General features: G+C 46.0%; 1 protein-coding gene across 1 annotated transcript in view; it reads right to left on the bottom strand.

Moving 5' to 3' along the window:
• PTK6 (protein tyrosine kinase 6) overlaps positions 1-22485 on the bottom strand; it is a 40614-nt gene extending 18129 nt beyond the window's left edge. Inside the window, exons 1-3 of the mRNA XM_029613694.1 lie at positions 21999-22485; positions 4992-5113; positions 3047-3210 (exon numbers count right to left, since the gene is read on the bottom strand). Coding sequence (XP_029469554.1) covers positions 3047-3210; positions 4992-5113; positions 21999-22327 — 615 coding nt within the window. The 5' untranslated portion in view covers positions 22328-22485. The remainder of the gene's footprint in view (positions 1-3046; positions 3211-4991; positions 5114-21998) is intronic.
• Positions 22486-22816: the final 331 nt, after the last annotated feature.

Below are 22816 nucleotides of genomic sequence, written 5' to 3'. Positions count from 1 at the left end.
GAAAGCAGGAATCACAGCCCCAGTGCAGTAAAAAGGGGCAAAAGTGAAATAAGAGATCTCTAGAAAGCAGCACTCGCAGAGTCCCAGGAGTGTAGTGGTTGTGGCAGGGCTTTCCTCCTGTCTCTGGACTTTGCTTCTCTTCCCCTAGGTCAGTGCTTAGAGGAAAGACCGAGAAGCCCTGGGATCAAAGGTCCAGAAGTAAAAGCATGCGGTGCAGCCTATACCGGGGCGCGTGGGAGAGGATCGCAAGGCACAGAAAAATCCGCAGAACTGGACAAGTACTTTGGAAAGGGGACTTGGATGAAATAGTCGGGGAACGAAGTCCTTGAGTGAAAAGCTATTTGGGGGTTTTGGAAAAAGGAAAGGGGTGGGATGCTGGTCAGGAAACGCCTGAGCGTGAAGGACGGGGGAAGAGGAGTGCACTCAGTCACTACAGAGCTGATGTGTGCAGGAGCAGTGCCCGCCTGCTGTGAAGGGGGTGGAGTGGGGAATCTGAAGGAGGAAGGTCAGTGGGTGAAGGAGGGGAGAATGAGGAGGACGAGCAGCACTGCCCGAGCAACGGATGGTGCTGGAAAGCCAAGCTCGCAGGGGGTCCGAGTGTTTTTCCCTGTTAAAGCTGTGCAGGAGCCCCGTCCTCCTTCCATCCCACAGAGGGCGAGAGCTGTGTGGGGTCAGGAGGCCTGGGGTAGGGGGGTCCTGCCACTGCCTGCAAGCTCTGAGCACCAGAGGGAAACTGGAAAGGCTGAAGTCCGCCTGGTTTTAGGGGGATTTGCTGGGTCACCCTCCCAGGGGTGCAGTGGATCAGGTCGTTGCACGAGGCAGGAGCGTGGGGGTTCGGGGGAACGTCCGACCGAACCCGTTGGGGTGAAATTGTTGAGGTTTGTGGTAAGAGAGCCTTGTCCTCAGTGGAGTGGGGAATCAGACGTCGCTGAGGTATGGAAAGGAATCTGGGTCCCCGGGAGAAAACCGAGAAGGACCCGAGAGAATTAGGCCCCAACGTCACCGACTCTAGGGAGAGGTAGAAAGTGAAGAGAGCGGGGCAGAAACCGAAGTCAAGGCTTGCTGGAGGGAGAGAGGAAGAGAGAATGCCCTCAGTCGTACAGGACTCACCTACGGGAGGGTTTATGGGAAGAAGGGAAACAGTGGGGGCACTTAAAGCACTTTCTGGTGGGTTTCACTAACCAGTGAGAGGAGGAGAGTGGAAGGGAAGATGCTGGAGTTTTCAGGTAACCTCCAGGAGGGTGAGCGAGCCCGGCCACAGCTGGAAGAAAGGGCCGGTCAGCTGCCCAGAAGGAGGGAGCTCTTCCACAGCCACAGGACGGCAGAATTACAAGAAAGTCTGCAAGCAGAGACGGCTTCCTGCTGGAAGGAAAGGACACCAGCGAGGAACCCTGCCCTGTCACCTTATCCTCCATTGCTCAGCTACAGATGGGGGGTAGGAAGATACCTACAGTACCTGAGTGTAATCCACTTCAAAGTGGCAAAAAAGCAGAAATAAACTGGTAACAAGGACAGGGCAGAGTCCCAGGAAGCCTGGCATGAGCTGAAAGCAAGGTTTCCCTCAGCACATCGGTAAGCTCTGGAATTCATTGCCAGAGGATGTGGTTACAGCAGTTAGTGTGACTGGGTTTAAAAAGGTTTGGATAAGTTCCTAGAGGATAAATCCATAAACTGCTATGAAGGTAATTAATGAGCAATAGTAGCTTGAGATCTATCTAATGTTTGGGTAATTGCCAGGTTCTTATGGCCTGGATTGGCCACTGTTGGAAACAGGATGCTGGGCTTGATGGACTCTTGGTCTGACCCGGTATGGCATTTTCTTATGTTCTTATGTTTGAAAAGAAGGAGCAGAATTATAAATCCAAAGTCCAGGAGCTGAAGGTTCAACGGTTATAAGAAAGGGAAGTAATAGAAGACGCCAAGCTATGCCTGGAGAGAAACAGGAGAAAAGTACGAGTCTTAGGATCTGCCAATTGGAAGCAGAGGTGGACAAGGGGGGTGACTGCCCCAGGTGTCAATCGCAAGGGGGCGTCCTCAGTAAGGCTGCTTTTACCTTTGGGCACAAGCACCCAATGCTCTACCCCCAAATCTCAGCAACAGAGATCAGCCCTCTGCTTCCTGCTCCCACCTCCCAGGCAGCCTGCACGGAACTGGATGGGGTGGATGTGAGCCTGGTGCAGAGGGAGCAGTGCAAAGCAAAGAGGAGCCCTCCCTGATCCAGGCCCTTCTCCTCTCTTGTCCTATCTGCAGGGAACAGGAAGAAGGGAGGGGGGACTGAAGAGGAAAGCAGAATTCAGTTTTCGTCTGCATATTGATATTTCCAGTCTGTGATCCCTTCTCCTGTCCGCGGTGCGGGTCTCTCTGTGTTCTCTATGGGGGACGCAGGTGAGGGATTCTGCCCGCGGGTAGGCAGGCTCTGGCTAGGGATCTGCAGAGGTCCAGCTTGTATTTGCAGCTCAGGGTTGGTGCTGTTTGAGTTCTGGGAGTTAATGCTGGGTTGCTATGGCAGGCTTGCTGTCCAGGTCCTGAGTGATGATTCGCAGGGTCTGTGCGTTACTTCACAGAGGGCCTGGTAATGGAGGGACTTGGTGTCACTGTAACTGAAGTGACAACATAATCTGAAAGGGGGAAACCTCCGCTTCAGCCCAGCCAGACATTTCTGGGATTACCTTCAGCCAATGTTCTTACAGGTGCACCTGAAGTTATCGGCTCATGTCCAGCTAAATTCTAGCTGCATAACTATTTGTCTGGATAAGTGAGGTGCTGTTTGCTGGAAGATACATGTGGTTTCTGTTTTAATTTCATGCTAGTGCTAGACATTTTTATTGCAAGATAAAACATTGAAGAGCAAGGGTTATCAGGGGGACGTGGGCTCCACATCCACAGATGAAAGTCTCAGCAATTTTTCATGAAAGTTCAGACCACAGAGCCTCAAGGGCTTAGGGCTAGAAAGTTTATTCACCCTTCCAACCCACAGACTTCAGTCATCCCCCTCCTAACCAAACCATTCACCTCCATGCATCTCAATGGCATGCAATGCAGTTACCTTCACACAAGGAGTGGTCAAGAACAAGCCGTGAGAGAGGCTTGTGCTCTTATAGTACTCAATAAGGTCGTCAAGTCTCTTAAACGTGGATTTGGTGTTCACATGGAATTCTTCTTGGCTGTTCTGAAAGACCTTGTAGTGTTTCACAGATTCTTCATGACGAACTAGAAATTCCAGGGTGTGAATGGAAATCAGAAAATCAATGCCTGTATACCCATTTCTGTATCTAATCTCCCACAACACACACATTACAATTTGTCTTTTGTTTCATTTGCCATGTGCCTCCCTGACTAGGGGAAGACTGATCTCTGCCTCTTCCATTACGTAGCATGACATGTAATCCTTCCAAGCACTGCTAGTCCAGAGCATCTTCCCACCAAAGCGCACATCTATTGCATGACTAGGGCAAGACTGATCTCTGCTAGTACAGAGCATCTTCCCACCAAGGCGCACATCTATTGCACAATGAGAAGACTGATCTCTGCCTCTTCCATTACGTAGCATGAAATGTAATCCTTCCAAGCACTGCTAGTCCAGAGCATCTTCCCACCAAGGCGCACATCTATTGCATGACTAGGGCAAGACTGATCTCTGCCTCTTCCATTATGAAGCATGAAATGTAATCCTTCCAAGCACTGCTAGTACAGAGCATCTTCCCACCAAGGCGCACATCTATTGCACAATGAGAAGACTGATCTCTGCCTCTTCCATTACGTAGCATGAAATGTAATCCTTCCAAGCACTGCTAGTACAGAGCATCTTCCCACCAAGGCGCACACCTATTGCACGGGGAGATACAAGGAGTGCGAGCTGTCCCTCCAGCTGACACTAGAGGGCGTGCTTTGCACATTACACACTAAAGGATTGCCAATAGCTTCAGACTTCTGTCATTCAATGACAGCTCCTTCTTGAATGGTTTCTCTCTCACCCAAGAGGCAGAAACGAAGGAAGTGATGTCTCATGCGTGTGAGTCAGTAATGTAAGAGATCACCTGGCCTCTTTCACTGTGCTCTCTACACCCATAAAACAAAAGCACGTTTAAACATTCCAGGTGTCAGGACTGGGAGTGAGGTTGAAGGTGGAAAAACTCTGAGGCAGTGGCATCACGTTTCCCTATTCAGTGGTGATTTCTGCCAGGCCATTGACCTGCAACCTTTCTGACCTTCCTTACTCTTCCCCATTGCAGCTGGAGTGGAAGGTGAAGCCCGCTGGTGGCCATGACCTGGTTCTGCCTTTTGTTTCAGAACATTACCACTGTCCCTATTTATCTATTACTGAGCCATGGTCATTGGTGTCCTCTTCTGCAGCCACCATCTCAGCACGCTGCAGGGAGAACTCTGGTCTTAGATCCAGTTAAACTGCAGTTACTGCAGTCACTCAGAACAAGCCTACACGGAGAGGTAGCTGTTACTACCCTTAACAGAAGACTCGGGAGTAACCTGGACAGAGCGGCAGCTGCTTATACCCTTAACAGAAGGTTTGAGGGAAACCTGCATGGAGCGGCAGCTGCTACTTCCATAATAAAAACTTTTAAACATTTTGATGGGTAGACTGGATGGAGCTTTTTGGTCTCTGTCTGCTGTCATTCGCTGTATTGCTATGTTAAGCTTTGGTTTGGTATCAGTAAAGTGCTCCTCATCCTGGCATCGCACCACAGTCCACCTGCTCAGTTCTTGGCTCTGAGTCCTGGATTTCCTAATACCTAAATAATTGTTTTCTCTTAACCCAATCAAATTCCTACTTTGCAGCAGAATTCAAACACTCGGTAGCAGTATCCCAAACCCTGCGGGACATGTTAGAGCTGATGTGGTCAGAAAGGGAACTGAGGCAAGGCTGGTGGCGTGAATAAGTTACCAGTAAGCCCCGTGGCAGGAGGGCCAGCTGACTGGCAGAGCTCAGAGGGATAGGCCTGGACCGCTGGCACACATCAGGCTCTGCCTCCTACCTGAGAGCACATATTTGAATCCCTGCTTCTCGCTGCCTCGCACCAGGAAGGCTCCAGTCCTGTTGGTGGGTGACAGGAGCTTGTTCACAGCTTCTGAGCGGGATAAATTTTCAAAGAACCATCTGGAAAGATATGAACGAGAGTTATAAGAGGACAGGTGCGTGCATGGTGCTCCCCTCCCCCTCCCAGCACCAAACCCCATCCCTTAGTAGCTTAAAATGCTGGACAGTTTGGCATATTCAACCAAGCAGTCAGCAATCACACGGTTCCTTTGCCGGCTAACTAAATCCAGCCTTGTGACGTGCTATTTCCATGTTGACAAATGAAAGTCACCACAGCAGCGCTGAGCCAGGGATGGCAGTGACACCATTGCCTGGCTAAGTGCCCGTCACCAGTAGCTCCTTGTATGCTGCAGCAGGGTAAGTATCTGAGGACAGCCACCGGCATCCAGATCCAGCCGGTGGAGATTTCTTACAGAACGGAATCAGGGACCTGCATTCGGCTTTAGAGGAATAATAAGAGACTTCTGTCTTCTGCTCTGGTTGTTAGCTCACCTGGATGTCAGGTAGGGAAGTTGTGCCAAGCAGAACTGGGTCTGGCACCCAGTGTACATGGTTACAAATAGATCAAGAGTAGGATGAATACTCTCCACCTTTACAGGTCACGTCGTTTCAGAAATGATCTAGACATGCTGTACAGTTTTAATATTTTGAATTCCGTCTCTCTCCAGAGAGTTGTGGGGAACCATGTGATTGACCGATTGCCCTGAGCCTGGATGCATGATAAATCAAATCAATGTTCCAATAATCCACATTAAAATAGATAATATAAAATGCAACGTAACAGGACTTCCGTGATGCTGCCAGCCTGGTAGGTGCCACAAGGCTGAGCTCCCACCAAGTTTTTACTAATAAGTGTGTGGTAGCTCGAGTGGTCAGTGGCTTGGGCACAGCCAGAGGAAACCACCAGTGGACTCTGCCTGTGCTTCAGTGCTCTTTATTTACAGTGAAATTAAACAAACAAAATGGCCACCAGCCTTCAGGACGAAATGCAAAGCAAACAATGCAGCAGTCACCTTAATCTCAGGAGCCTGTAGGCAATACACAGTCTTTTATAATAGTGAAACCCACCTCCCAAGGGAGATGGAGGTTAAAGAGCATGCCGCCATTTAAATGAAGTACGTAACATGAGCCACCAGCCCAGGAAACCCAGAATGAGATTGGGAAGGTGCTTAAATGCCCATTGAATAGATGAAACCGTTTCAGGTACATAACACAGAGAGTATATTACACCCCCTAACACACAGCATACACATGTAGGGGCAACATTAGTCTAATACACTAAATTGTTCAATATTTCCCAGTCTCCAACAACCATATAGCTAGAAAAATATAAGACTTTATTATTTCATTCTATATGCCAGCGTTTAAATATATAGAAATTACAAAAATGGTTTGAACAATATTCAAAAATACCATCATATATCCCATCATATTACATATATCAAAAAATACAGAGAAACATTTGTCTTATTTTCACAATATTTCCTCCACGCATCTCAATACTCATACATCATTCACTCAACACACATTTAAAATCAACATCTAAAATTCCCACTAGACACAAGCACCCATTAACCATATCCCACCCTGTCACACCATATCCCGAATCAAAAAATCCCAACAAGGTCCCTTGTTTCGCCCCACACAGGCTTCTTCAGGGGATATGTTACTACGCCATTCACATAAAACTGCTGAAACAATGTCTTCCACAAGACCGGACCACACCAGTTCAGTCCGTACTTTACATATATAGTTCAACCACCATCTCGTACAATCTGAAAAACTGGAACATACAACGATCATTTAAAAATAATCTCAAAATATTCCTATTAAGCACTGCAATTACCAAATGTATTACAATTTACAACACTGCCCACCACCAGCCCAGTTGCAACTTTTCACATGGGTGAGACTTGGGGAAAAAAGGGGGAGGATAGGATAATAACAACACTTGATTAAGTGAGAACTCAGGAGGTCTCTTCTATCCTATATGGTGATATGTGGGTGCCAACAACCCCAAAATTGCCAAATACTAAATGTTCTGGCTATCTTGTAGAAATGTATATAGTTGTGTGGCCTGAGACTATGAACCACGAGTAGATGTGTGTGCTGTTTGACATCCCATTAGCCATGTAGAAATGTATATAGTTGTGTGGCCTGAGACTATGAACCACGAGTAGATGTGTGTGCTGTTTGACATCCCATTAGCCATGTAGAAATGTATATACTTGTGTGGCCTGAGACTATGAACCACGAGTAGATGTGTGTGTGCTGTTTGACATCCCATTAGCCATGTAGAAATGTATATAGTTGTGTGGCCTGAGACTATGAACCACGAGTAGATGTGTGTGCTGTTTGACATCCCATTAGCCATGTAGAAATGTATATAGTTGTGTGGCCTGAGACTATGAACCACGAGTAGATGTGTGTGCTGTTTGACATCCCATTAGCCATGTAGAAATGTATATAGTTGTGTGGCCTGAGACTATGAACCACGAGTAGATGTGTGTGTGCTGTTTGACATCCCATTAGCCATGTAGAAATGTATATAGTTGTGTGGCCTGAGACTATGAACCACGAGTAGATGTGTGTGTGCTGTTTGACATCCCATTAGCCATGTAGAAATGTATATAGTTGTGTGGCCTGAGACTATGAACCACGAGTAGATATGTGTGTGCTGTTTGACATCCCATTAGCCATGTAGAAATGTATATAGTTGTGTGGCCTGAGACTATGAACCTCGAGTAGATGTGTGTGTGCTGTTTGACATCCCATTAGCCATGTAGAAATGTATATAGTTGTGTGGCCTGAGACTATGAACCACGAGTAGATATGTGTGTACTGTTTGACATCCCATTAGCCATGTAGAAATGTATATAGTTGTGTGGCCTGAGACTATGAACCTCGAGTAGATGTGTGTGTACTGTTTGACATCCCATTAGCCATGTAGAAATGTATATAGTTGTGTGGCCTGAGACTATGAACCACGAGTAGATGTGGGTACTGTTTGACATCCCATTAGCCATGTAGAAATGTATATAGTTGTGTGGCCTGAGACTATGAACCACGAGTAGATGTGGGTACTGTTTGACATCCCATTAGCCATGTAGAAATGTATATACTTGTGTGGCCTGAGACTATGAACCACGAGTAGATGTGTGTGTGCTGTTTGACATCCCATTAGCCATGTAGAAATGTATATAGTTGTGTGGCCTGAGACTATGAACCACGAGTAGATGTGGGTACTGTTTGACATCCCATTAGCCATGTAGAAATGTATATACTTGTGTGGCCTGAGACTATGAACCACGAGTAGATGTGTGTGCTGTTTGACATCCCATTAGCCATGTAGAAATGTATATAGTTGTGTGGCCTGAGACTATGAACCACGAGTAGATGTGTGTGTGCTGTTTGACATCCCATTAGCCATGTAGAAATGTATATAGTTGTGTGGCCTGAGACTATGAACCACGAGTAGATGTGTGTGCTGTTTGACATCCCATTAGCCATGTAGAAATGTATATAGTTGTGTGGCCTGAGACTATGAACCACGAGTAGATGTGTGTGTGCTGTTTGACATCCCATTAGCCATGTAGAAATGTATATAGTTGTGTGGCCTGAGACTATGAACCACGAGTAGATGTGGTGTGTGCTGTTTGACATCCCATTAGCCATGTAGAAATGTATATAGTTGTGTGGCCTGAGACTATGAACCACGAGTAGATATGTGTGTGCTGTTTGACATCCCATTAGCCATGTAGAAATGTATATAGTTGTGTGGCCTGAGACTATGAACCTCGAGTAGATGTGTGTGTGCTGTTTGACATCCCATTAGCCATGTAGAAATGTATATAGTTGTGTGGCCTGAGACTATGAACCACGAGTAGATATGTGTGTACTGTTTGACATCCCATTAGCCATGTAGAAATGTATATAGTTGTGTGGCCTGAGACTATGAACCTCGAGTAGATGTGTGTGTACTGTTTGACATCCCATTAGCCATGTAGAAATGTATATAGTTGTGTGGCCTGAGACTATGAACCACGAGTAGATGTGTGTGCTGTTTGACATCCCATTAGCCATGTAGAAATGTATATAGTTGTGTGGCCTGAGACTATGAACCACGAGTAGATGTGTGTGTGCTGTTTGACATCCCATTAGCCATGTAGAAATGTATATAGTTGTGTGGCCTGAGACTATGAACCACGAGTAGATATGTGTGTACTGTTTGACATCCCATTAGCCATGTAGAAATGTATATAGTTGTGTGGCCTGAGACTATGAACCTCGAGTAGATGTGTGTGTGCTGTTTGACATCCCATTAGCCATGTAGAAATGTATATAGTTGTGTGGCCTGAGACTATGAACCACGAGTAGATGTGGGTACTGTTTGACATCCCATTAGCCATGTAGAAATGTATAGAATTATATAGTCTAATGAACCTGTATATATTGGTACATACCTCCAGCCTTGTTCACAGTCCCATTGTTTCCTGGGGTGAAGGGCGGGAGATCTCACCCACTAACTCCTTCTTCCCCAGGTGGAGGTACCAGGCGCCAAGAACGCGAGGAAGGATGGAGTCTGCCCTAGCGGGGCTCCCACGAGGTCAGTCCCGGACTCAGGAACGCCCGCAAGGCAAGCGGTCAGGGGAGTGTTACAATAGCAGGGACCAGACCGTCTTCAGACATAGCAAGTCTTAACATACGGGAACGCTCTCCATGATCCCTAAGCCTTCTAGGTCCTGAGGTCTTATGCTCTGGTGATTCCCTGCGGTTTCCCCCTTAAGGAGGACCAGGCGGGATAGTTGTGCTTTGTCCTTTAAGGTAGTCTGAGAGAGATGTCTGTAAACTCCCTCAAGCACATGGACGCATGCATGATTTAAAGGTATTTAGTAAGGTATGGTAAATACAAATAAATTGATTTGAATACAGTTGCTTAAGGTTACTGTTATTTTAGCATTATTATAAGACATTTGGGTAGGATCTATCAATTACTACATCATAAATAGAGGGGGATCTATAATTCACTTTTTTTCTGGATTACACTTATCTGAGTCCCCTGGACCTAGAGGTGGAACCATTCTCTGAATGTTTATTTTTATATGAAGATGGGTATTGTATACACTCTTGTTACATGAGTGCTCAACAGATGCTCTTCTTTCCCTGTCAGTAGAATGAGTTTTCGGATTATTGTACTGACACTGAATGTGGAAACCATTTCCTCACCTGCACTATGCTAGGAACACTACAGTCCATATGTCCTCCTGCATAAAACTGAACACAAGAAATCACAATATGGATGGATTGGGCAATTATGACACACTTCCTTCAATGTACATAGCTGGGATACTTATGTTAATAGATAAACAATTTCCCCTAGTGGTCACTCACTTCCCTCAATGTACATAGCCGGGATACGTATGTTAATAGATAAACAATTTCCCCTTGTGGTCACTCACTTCCCTCAATGTACATAGCCGGGATACGTATGTTAATAGATAAACAATTTCCCCTTGTGGTCACTCACTCTATATCTGTTATTTCATGTTGTACTTATGATACCTTTTTATTTTGCTTTGGTGAATATTTATGACCCTGATTCCAGCAGTGAGGTATTCTTTACTATTCTTAGAGACAATCTATCAGTCTTGGGCTCTATGAAGTTGATTATAGAGGGGACTGGAACGTCTGGACAGGTCATCTCCTTCCTGGGAAATCGTCCCTCCTACCCTTGAGTATAAAAAACTGGTAAATACTTTTATGTTAAGACATTTGCAGGGATCATAACCATTTGGATCGGGCCTTCACTCATTGTTCCCACAGGCTGCATGGATTATTTTTTCTGTACAGCCACTGTGAGCTCCATATCTTCCAGGATGGACATCCTGTCCTGTAGCCAATCTGATCACCATCCAATATGGCTCTCAGACTTAGCATGATGTCTGAACACTTCACTGTGAGGAAATAACCAATTTAAAGGGATGGTAGTTGAAGCTATTTCTGAATATACTGAATTTCATCCGGAAACAGAGTGTAACTCAGCATTGCGATGGGAATCTTTTCCCAGAGGGTGAATTATTGCATACACCAGCCACTTGCATAAATATAATTTAATCAATCAGGCTGCTCTGGATTTTAAACAGAAGGTGACTTGTTCTCCTAAGACACTACAAGCCCCGGAAAGAGTCCGAGCTGAATTAAAATCACAAGAAGTTGACAGAAAAGAAAGAGCCCTAAGGTTTACCAGAGTAAAATTATATGAACATGGTCACAAGGCAGATGCATTTTTGTCCACTGCTGTCAACAAAAGGGCTGGTGGTACTATAATTGCTTCTATCAAAGACGGGGTGGGTTGTCTCAAATGCACTTTTTCTGAAACTGAAATGGCTTTTGTGCAGCATTTTGCCACTTTATATGCTGCCTCTGAGGAAGGTGACCACATCGCTATTAGAACCCTCTCCACTTACCACAAACTTCCTTTGTTGACACAGAGAAACTTTCTGTGCCCATTACACTATCTGAAATGCAGGCTGCAGTATCTGCTCTTCCCATTGGTAAATGTCCAGGACCTGATGGTTACCACCTTGACTTTTATAAAACATTTCTGGCAGAGGTTTCCCCTTTTATGATTATTTAATTGAACAGGAAATGTTTACTTCTCTCCTTGCTGATGCAACTATCTCTCTTCTCTACAAAAAAAGGCAAACACCGAGCTGAATGTGCCATTTCTTTGATAAACTCTGAAACGAATATTATTGACAAGATTTTACAACTTTGCATGGTTAAAAGGCAAAGTGAAAGAGGCTATTTTAGATAAAAGAACTTCCTTCAAAAATTAGAAGAAGGATCCATCTGAAGAAAACAGGAAAAACAATAGGTATTGGCATGTTAAATGTAAAACATTAATAAGAGAGGCTAAGACAGGATATGACAAGAAGCTGGCTTTAGAGACAAAAACTCATAAAAATATATCTGAAATAGTAAGCCTGTGAGGGAGTCGGTTGAACCGTTAGATGATCAAGGGGTTAAAGGGGCACTTAACATAATATTGACAACAGAAAAAGACAAAATGGTCCATCCAGTCTGCCTAGCAAGTTTCTTACTGTAGTACAGGTTACCCCCATGTTTCTGTTAAGGGTAGTAACTTCCGCACCATGCAGGTTCCCCCCATGTTACCATTAAGGGTAGTAACTGCCTCTCCGTGCAGGTTACCCCCATGTTTCTGTTAAGGGTAGTAACTGCTGCTCCGTGCAGGTTACCCCCATGCCTTCTGTTAAGGGCAGTAACTGCTGCTCCGTGCAGGTTACCCCCTTTATTTCCATCCACTAGTCTTTAGGGATCCACAGTGTTTATCCCATGTCCTTTTGAATTTATTCATTGTTTTTGCTCTCACCAACTCCTCCGGAAGGGAATTCCAGGCATCCATCACCCTGTCTGCCATGGTCTTATCTTAGGCAAGATAAGGCTTTCAGGGAAAAACTAAATAAATTCTTTGCTTTGGTATTTACTGATGAGGATGTTGGGGGATATCCATTCAGAAACTGTTTACAAGGGTGATGATTCAGATGAACTGAGCCAAATCATAGTAAATCTACAAGAGGTAGTAGGCTAGATTGACAAAATGAAGAGTAGAAAAATGCCCGGATCAGATGGTATACACCCCAGGGTTCTGAAAGAACTTAACAATGAAATTTCAGATCTATTACTAATAATTTGTAACTTGTCATTAAATCATCCATTGTACCTGAAGACTGGAGGGTGGCCAATGTAACCCCAATATTTAAAAAAGGCTCCAGGGGCGATCCGGGAAACTAGAGACCGGTTAGCCTGACTTCAGTGCCAGGAAAAATAGTGGAAAGTGTTCTAAACATCAAAATCACAGAACATATAGAAAGACATGGTTTAAAGGAACACAACCAGTATGGCTTTACCCAGGGCAAGTCTTGCCTCACCAATCTGCTATATTTTTTGAATGAGTTAATAAACCTGTGGATAAAAGTGAGCTAGTAGATTTAGTGTATTTGGATTTTCAGAAGGCGTTTGACAAAGTCCCCCATGAGAGGCTTCTAAGAAAACTAAAAACTCATGGTGTAGAAGCAGATGTCTTTTTTGTGAATTGCAAACTGGTTAAAAGACAGGAAACAGAGAGTAGGATTAAATGGTCAATTTTCTCAGTGGAAAAGGGTAAACAGTGGAGTGCCTCAGGGATCTGTACTTGGATTGATGCTTTATTGCTTTTTAATATATGTATACATTTTCTGGAAAGTGGAACAACAAGTGAGGTGATCACATTTGCAGATGATACAAAATTATTCAGAGTAGTTAAATCACAAGGGGATTGTGATAAATTGCAGGAGGACCTTGCAAGACTGGAAGATTGGGCATCCAAATGGCAGATGAAATTTAACATGGACAAGTGCAAGGTGATGCACATAGGGAAAAGTAATCCACATTGTAGTTACATAAAGTTAGGTTCCATATTATGAGTTATCACCCAGGAAAAAGGTCTGGGCATCATAGTAAACAATACATTGAAATCATTGGCTCAGTGTACTACAGCAGTCAAAAAAAATTAGGAAGGGAATGGTGAATAAAACGGAAAATGTCATAATGCCTCTGTATCGCTCCATGGTGAGACCGCACCTTGAATACTGTGTACAATTCTGGTCGCTGCATCTCAAAAAAGATATAATTGTGATGGAGAAGGTACAGAGAAGGGCAACCAAAATGATAAAGGGGAATGGAACAGCTCCCCTATGAGGAAAGACTAAAGAGGTTAGGACTTTTCAGCTTGGAGAAGAGACGACTGAGGGGGGATATGATAGAGGTCTTTAAGATCATGAGAGGTCTAGAACGGGTAGATGTGAATCGGTTATTTATTCTTTCAGTTACCACAATGACTAGGGGACATGCAATTAAGTTAGCAAGTAGCTCATTTAAAACAAATCAGAGAACATTCTTTTTCAGTCAATGCACAATTAAGCTCTGAAATTCATTGCCAGAAGATGTGGTTAAGGAAGTTAGTGTAGCTGCGTTTAGAAAAGGCTTGTACAGGTTCCTGGAAGAGAAGTCCATACACTGCTATCAATCAAGCTGCTTTACAGAATAGCCACTGCTTATTACTGGCATTAGTAGCATGGGATTTATTTACTGTTTGGGTACTTGCCAGGTACTTGTAGCCTGGATTAGCCACTGTTGGTTCAATTACAGAAAAAATGGGATCATACACTGTATAACTGAAGTAGCATCCCCTGAGAAAAAACTTTCGTTTGAAAAACAGCCAATTTGGGAGGGCAGTAAGACAATATGTTAAACTGTATGCCATGGACTTGTGATTGTTAGATTTTCAGCTACTTAACTAGAGTTTGTCACCATTCCCTTTCTAATAATTCCCAACATTGTTTGCTTTTTTGACTGCCGCAGCACACTGAGCTGATGATTTCAATGTATTATCCACTATGATGCCTAGATCTTTTTCCTGGGTGGTAGCACCTAATATGGAACCCAACATTGTGTAATTATAGCATGGGTTATTTTTCCCTATATGCATCACCTTGCACTTGTCCACATTAAATTTCATCTGCCATTTAGATGCCCAATATTCCAGTCTCACAAGGTCCTCCTGCAATTTATCACAATCCGCTTGTGATTTAACTACTCTGAACAAATTTGAATCATCTGCAAATTTGATTATCGCACTCGTCGTATTTCTTTCCAGATCATTTATAAATATATTGAACAGTAAGGGTCCCAATACAGATCCCTGAGGCATTCCACTGTCCACTCCCTCCCACTGAGAAAATTGTCCATTTAATCCTTCTGTCTGTTTCCTGTCTTTTAGCCAGTTTGCAATCCACGAAAGGACATCGCCTCCTATCCCATGACTTTTTACTTTTCCTAGAAGCCTCTCATGAGGAACTTTGTCAAACGCCTTCTGAAAATCCAAGTATACTATATCTACAGGTTCACCTTTATCCACATGTTTATTAACCCCTTCAAAAAAGTGAAGCAGATTTGTGAGGCAAGACTTGCCCTGGGTAAAGCCATGCTGACTTTGTTCCATTAAACCATGTCTTTCTATATGTTCTGTGATTTTGATGTTTAGAACACTTTCCACTATTTTTCCTGGCACTGAAGTCAGGCTAACCAGTCTGTAGTTTCCCGGATCGCCCCTGGAGCCCTTTTTAAATATTGGGGTTACACTGGCCACCCTCCAGTCTCCAGGTACAATGGATGATTTTAATGATAAGTTACAAATTGATGATACGGGCTTAAGTCCTTCGAGGAACTAAGGAAGTAGTCGACCTGGAAGGCTGGTCAATGGCACAATACTTTCACTTGCACAATAGTTTCGTTCATCCAGTTAATATTTCTAATCCTTTGTGGCCCCCTAACAAATGTGTTTTATTGATTTAGATGCCACGGCCTGAGGTACGTCTATCATTTATGGGGGATATTGCTTACTAAATTTGGGTGAAACACTGACGAACATTTAATCAATTAATGGAATGAAGATCTAGACCTTGCACTTACTGAGAGGGACTGGAAATGTTTCTGGATCACTGAGCACTTAGGGCTGGATTTTAAGAGGCCTGTGCGTGTAAATCCCGGGGTTTATGCGCAGGGCCGGGCCTGGCACGTGCCGCACGAATTTTCAAAGGGGCCCGGCCATGCATGTAAACCCCGGTAAGCGCCCAAGTCCTGGGCTTCTTCAAAGGGGCGGGCTCCCGAGGAGCAGCGAGTAATAGAACAAAAAAATTGAGCCAGGGTGGGCGAGTTGTAGAGGGTGGGGAGGAGAGGGGGAGGGGAAGGGAGGTTAGGCAGGGGGTTCGGGAAGTTCCCTCCCAGTCCGCTCCTCAATTGGAACGGACTGGCAGGAAACTGGGGAAGGCGCAATGCTTCACCGGGCGGACTTTGCATAAATTCACCCCGTCTTGCGCGCGACTCCCGCACACGTGCGCGGCCACCCAGTTTTATAACATGCGCGTGCTATAAGATCAGCACATGCACGTGCACACGTCGGGAACCGCGCACACATGGACGCGCTGGTGCATGGTAGAACATCTACCCCAACGTCTCCGTTTGATGATGAAGTTGCTGCACAGGACTTACAGTAGTTCCTGTTATTTTGCTGATATCTACGCGGAAGGGAACCCCAGTTTTTGGGGAGGGTCTGGGCACATATATACACATGTGCTGGGACTCTCCAAGGGTTAATCAATATTAGACAGTTGTAACTCAGGAAAGAGCTCTTGGCCAGCCGGGTAGATTGGTAGGTTCAGGGGTCTTGGTCAAACACAGGGCTCTGGTGTCCCCACTGTTATCAGTGGCCCAGTTTACGATAGGCACCGTGTGGAAAGGCAACCCCAGCATGGTTTATTGGAGGAGGACTCACACAAGGGACATTGCGGATATTGAAAAATTGCTATTTAGTTTGGTAGGTCAGAATTCTAAATTCAGTATTTTCTGGGGCTGTTTTTTTTGAAGTTCTACAAAGTTTTGCGTTTCTATGTGCATTATGTTTTCCGTTATGTCAATCTTGACTTTTGTACGTTTTTTTTTTATCATAACACGCTCTCATTTGTCTAGTTCTTATCTGCAATTGTTTATTTGTACTGCTGCGCCTGTAGGCTGCTGGTTAAACCAAAAGTTTAAAGAACACATTAAAGTCAGGCATACAATAACGTACGTAAAATCAATAAATAATACAACTGCAATTAAAATATACCTCACTCCTTACTAATAAGTCTGAAATATAATAGCAAAGGGCAGCCTCAGACAGACTTTGCAGTATTTTCAAAAACCAAATGCAGGAGCCCGCACCACTTTTAAAGATGGCGCCGGCCGTCCATTACTCCTACCATGTGACAGGGGCCAGCCAATGTCACATGGTAAGGGCAAAGGGCCATCGGCGCCATTTTGATTAGTGGCAGCTGACAGCCTGAGAGTGGGGGAGATTGCTCCCGGGACCCCCACTGGACCACCAGGTACTTTTAAAAAGTTTTGGGGGCGGGGTCGGGAGGGTGGGGGAAGCTAAAGGATGTGTTTTAAAGGGTCGGGGTGGGTTTAGGGGTTGTTTTTGTGTGCCGTTTTTCTCGCCCTCTCCCAAACGATAAGAGAACCCCACAAACAATTTCATGGGGTTTTCCTATCGGTTTCGGGGAGTCCCCGATTTCTGACGAGTCTGTAAATAACGTAGGATATTTTCAATCGTCAGAAAAACGATTCACATCCCTAGATAATATTACTCTCCCTGATGTATGGAAAGCTGTTACAAAGATGGAGAGGAATTTCTCTCTGTCTATGGCCCAATCCACAAATTTCTTTGATGAGACCAAGGAAATGCTGAAGGATCATGGCAGGCGTATTGAACGTGTGGAACAAGCAGGTGCAGCCTCGGCAGCACAGATTACATCACTGCAGTCAAGTGGAGCCACTTTTATTAAAGATACAAGCAAACAGAGGGACTGGAAAACAGCTTAAGAAGTAAAAATCGACGGTTTCTGAATTTCCCTTTTACAAGGTTATTATCGGCACAGGAACTGTTTAAGAAATACGCAAAAGAAATTTTGGGCATATCTAATGATCTGTTAATTTCTAAGATATATTGTATATCAAATATGAAAAGAGTGGGGGAGGCACCTGAAGGTGGTATGGATGTATAATCTGTTGAAAGTCCAAACCTAACATCTTTCTTGGAGGCGTCAGTAGATGACAACCAAACAAGAGCCATGCTGATTGTGGCTTTTGATTTGGAGCAAGAAAGAAAATGTGGTAATGCAGAGATACTTTAAAAATGAAGGTTTCAGCTTCTGTGGCCAATGAGTTCAAGCATTTCCAGACGTCTCCTGGGCCGCGCAATCAAGAAGAAAACAATTCCTTACAACGAGACAGAGGGTGGTCTCCTCAGGAGCCACCTTCTTTCTCAAATTTCCCTGTAAATGCCTTGTTGTATTTCAAAAGAATAAGTTTGTCTATCTGATGAGGGTGGACGAGGCTCGTATAGCAGCTTTCACTGGATAACGTAACTGGTTAAACAGAAATATGGCTCTAAGTGTTCAAACTGATTGAATATTCCCTAAATGTGTTTTTGGAATGGCTTCTGAGATGGAGGTAATACAGAAAGGTAATTTCCTTTTTCTTTTTATGTATGTTTAAAACTTTGGTAATGTTATTCCAAAATGTACTTGTTTTTCTCTCATAAATGTATTAAGAAATTTAATAAAGTATAAACTGGGGGAAAAAAAAACTTAGATTGTAAGCCCTTTGGGGATAGGGAAATCCCTACAGTCCCTGAATGAAATCCACTTTGAAGTGCAAAAAGTGGAATATAAAAAAAATCTAAAAAAAAAAAAAGTCATTGCTGGTGCACAGAAATGTAAAACTGCAGCCTCCACCCAGCCAGGCGCCCCCGTATCCCACCTCCGGGTCTGCAGCGCTCCCCAGCCACCTCTGCCCTGCTGGGCTGGTATTTAACCTTGGGGTTGCCTGGCATTAGTAAGAGAGGAGGTGGATCTGGGATTGCCCCTGCTCCGTGTGGAGCACTACAGGTCCTCAGACTGAGTGAGGGGAGCGCTACAGATCCTCAGACTGAGTGAGGGGAGTCTGGGGGGGACTTCGGTTCTTACGCCCCCGATCGCTGTGTCTCTTTGGCAGGAGATGAATTTTGACAATGAAACTAAGGAAAACGAACACAATTTAATGCATTTCTCTTTCACTTCATTTTGAAAAGGAAAGCACATCCCTTCTATGTGGGTGAGCAGCACTTGAGCTGCAGCAGGTGGAATAATTTTACTCCGAAATACTGAACCTGGTGCAGGAGAAGAATTATATCAGCTAGGGACAGACGAAGACAAAGTATTTTTTCTAATTGCACCTTTCAGTGATGCTGGAGAAAGTCTCTCTCTCAGTAACCCTGCCTCCCCTCGTTTACCATGGATGTAACAGGCTGAGTGCGGGCTCCATTTCCCTAACAGATTCTCAGTCTCAGCCAGTGACAATGGATCACAAGACTTAGGGGACCATTTACGAAAGGATTTTTCCCGTTCTGTGTCTGTGAGAAAGGTGCAACTCCCTTGGGTCTGGAAGACACCTCCCTCCTGCATCCTGCACTTTAAAAATGTAGAAAGACAAGAAGCTGCAGGCAGGCCCAGTACTGCCGGACCCTGTCCAGCCCAGGAGACCAAGTCGTTCGCTGTATGCAATGCAGATTTCCAGGGTCACCTGCAGGATCTCACCGGGCAGGAGGTAGCACAGTGCACACTGCAGGTGACAGCAGCTGGAGCCCCCTGGGGGTCCCACCCACCCCAGGTCAGGTGGCCCCGTGGGAAGAAAACGGGCAAACCTAACACACCCTGTTAGATGAAAGAAACTGAGAAATAACTGCATAGAGGAGCGAACCCCACCGAACCAGCAGCAAACAATTCCCAGCACAGGCGGAGCTCTGCATCACTCCTAGGGCCCCGGCAGCTCCTCTTCCACCAACTTAGCTCCTCCCTCCTCTCAGCTCTTGAAATCTTTGGGACTTTTTATGCTTTCAAATGAATTATTGCAGGGGTGGCCACCCACAGGCCTGGTTTTCCGGATATTATCCACGGCGACTATGCACGACATAGATTTGCATGCACTGCCTCCAGTCTGCGGAAATGCACCTCTTGCATATTCATTGTGGATGTCCTGAAAAGCAGGCCCATTTGTGGCTCTCCAGGACCGGAGTTGGCCACCCCCTGAACCCAACCATGGCCGGACTTCAGTTGTGAGGAGAAAGGGACGACCCCTCTCCTGCCCCATCACCCCCAAGTTACGGCGCCATTTTGCCCTCTCTAAGGCGCCGGCCCCATAGTAGCCACCAGATATAGAGAATTCAGCAGGGGCCCTCCTGCAGCCCTCGCTCCCTGCAGGTCCTGCGGGGCACTGCCCCTCCCGTGGGTTCCCATGCAGGAGGAAGCTGAATTTCCTACCTCCTACCTCCAGTTCTATTCATTCACTTATTTACTTTCTCCTTCTGTAGCCACCCAGGGCGACTTAAAATAACAGAAAACCCAATCATTAAAATGATTATAAAATGACGCACACAATAAAGAGGATCACTTTGAAACCCGCACACATATGCCCACATGTTAGTATAGTATTGTATGACCTGCTCATTTCACATACGTGCACATTAGAAAACCTGCGTGCTTGCCTCGCAGTCCGCACACACCTGTAGGCCTGTGCACGAGTGCATGTGCGGAATTGTAACCGCGTATTTCAATGCGCCGAATGCACATACTTCAGCCACCTATTTTAAACATCTACGCACATATAATATACGCATGAAAGTAAGCAGGGACTTCCTTGCGCGAGTCCTGATCTGAACACATAACTTGCCCACGCTGAGGAAATGACCAGTTTTATCAATTAATGCACCAGGTTGCCCATTCTGCAGGCCATCAAGCCCGTCCTGGCTCTTCAGCCTGAAATCACTCCCAGTTTACCCCGAACTGCTCCCCAGTCAGTACTACACAATACAGATGTTTATATTCATTTATGTTATGTTTATATTCATTTATGTTTATATTCATTTATGTTTATATTCATTTATTCATTTATATATTCATTTAAGAAAATATATGTTAAGAAACGCTGTTTAATGTAACGCCTTTATTGCGACAGTTAATGTTCTATGTAAACCGACCTGATTCGATACTTGTATTGAGAATGTCGGTATATAAAAATCCGAAATAAATAAATAAATGCCAGATAATTAGCTGGAGAAGGTGCACGGGTATGTGTCTTTGAAAATAGCAAGGTAGGTGTGCACATATCGGCCTCGCCCCGGAACAGTGCTAGACTGCCTCTTTTTTGGATGCGAACGTGAATACACGTAGGTACTTGTGGCTTTTATAAAATGCAGAATATGGCTACTTACATAAGCATATGATAATTTTTGCTCAAATAATGCTTTTAAAATTTGCATTTAAAACTCTAATTCCTGTGGCAGGGCCAGCGCCGCTAGAGAAGCCACACGGTGCCACGGCAGCGGTGGCCATGCTCTGGCGTCCGTCTATTAAAAAGAGGCACCAGAGGTGCCAACATCTGGGCCTGAACGCACCCAGTCTACCTGACGCGGAAGAGCCCTGCCACGCAGTGGTGCAGATTCAGCAAGGAACTTACTGAGCCAACCCTCAATGGTCCAAAAAGTCAAAGCTGCAAAAATAAAATCTGAGAAACTTGATTTCAAACTTTAAAAAAACCCCCACAATATGAGGGGGGGGTGAGCAGCAGCAGCAGCAGGGAAAGAGCCCGGCCTGTGGCAGCCTTTTCTGGGAGGCAGGAGCTGGGCTCTTCCTCAAGGCTCTGCACTTCTTAAGAGGGTGACATCGAGTGTCAGTGATTTTGTTGTGAACTTCCCTTCTTACCCAGTCCATACAGTGGAGGTCAGGCAGGGTCTCCTACAACCTCTGCATTAGACACAGCCTGGAGCCTCAGGAAATGCTGGCCAGTGGCCATGCTTATTACTGCCGGGCGACCCTGGGCGAGCTTTGCACAAAGCCCACGCTCCTAGTCCTGCGGTCCTGGAGGCTCGGCTGGGAGGGGGATCTCCCTTCTGTACAGGGAAACACATTGCTTTACTTTTCATTTCATTGCCGGTGGGTTCCTTTTGGCTTTATTTTTTCTGTTCATTTGTTTAACGCGTGCTAAATGATTTAGCACGCAATAAAATGTCAGTCCCTCCCTCGAGACGTGCCCGGTGACAGAGTAGCCGGCCCCGGCCCCAGAAAGGTGCGAGGGGCTCGTTCACACTGCCTGAAGGGTGGTCCGATGCAGCAGCCCTGAGCCCCTGTGCCGAGGATTCAGCCGTGCCTGGGCTGAACAGGACATCTCCCTGCGCGGGGCCTCCGCACCCGCGGATCCGGGGCCCCGCCAGCTGTGCCTGCTTCCGCGCGGAATGCGAAGTACTTACGATTCGGCCTCCACCGCCTCCTTCTGGGCCACGTAGTTGAAAGGGACGTAACCTTCCCCGGTAACCCTTCCAGCCGAGTCCAGTCTGCGCGCCTTCAGCCAGTCCCCACTGGCTGCGGACACCTGGAACAGGTCTCCCTTGGCAAAGCTCATTTCCTCTGCCGTCCGGGCCCTGAAGTCCCAGAGGCCGACGTAGTACAGGCTGACCCTCCTGGGGCCCCGTGGCACTGGCAGCATGGCCGGCTCGGCAGGCTCGGCCTCTTTGCCCTTAAAGCACTTCTTCCAGCAGCTGGCCGGGCAGGGGCAGGGTTTCCGCCGTCTCTCCGCCATCCAGCATTGCTGAGCCCTGCTGGGATTGCAGTCTCCGCATCACATGCCAGACAGAGCCTGGCCCGCTGGGCAAGGAGCCGGGGGCCAGCTCTTCCTTAATGCACCTGTTTGCTTGGCAAGCCCTGCCCCCCTGCCACACCTCTTCAGGAAGTGCAGAACTATTCACCGTACAAAGAACCGCTTCAGGAGCAGCGCCGCCATCCACCCTGGCCCCGGATCGCAGGAAGGGGCAACCGCGGGGCGAAGGGCAGGCATCTCCCCGAGCCCGGTGGCCCTCGTCGGCCTGAAAGAAACCCGGAGGGGGGCAGCGCTCCGCCCCCCGCCCGGCCGGATTCCAGATGTTTGCGCCGGTCGCGCGAGGAGGACTCGGTTTCGGCCCGGTCTCCTTTAAAGCACCGGCAGAAACGAGGAAAAGGGACAAGATCCTGCCCCATGAGAAGATGAAATCCTGACATGGGCATGAAGACGATCCGAGTCTTCTCATCCCGT

The sequence above is a fragment of the Rhinatrema bivittatum genome, chromosome 8 (genome assembly GCF_901001135.1).
Source record: "Rhinatrema bivittatum chromosome 8, aRhiBiv1.1, whole genome shotgun sequence".
Lineage (NCBI taxonomy): Eukaryota > Metazoa > Chordata > Amphibia > Gymnophiona > Rhinatrematidae > Rhinatrema > Rhinatrema bivittatum.
This window is presented reverse-complemented; position numbering and strand designations above follow the sequence as displayed.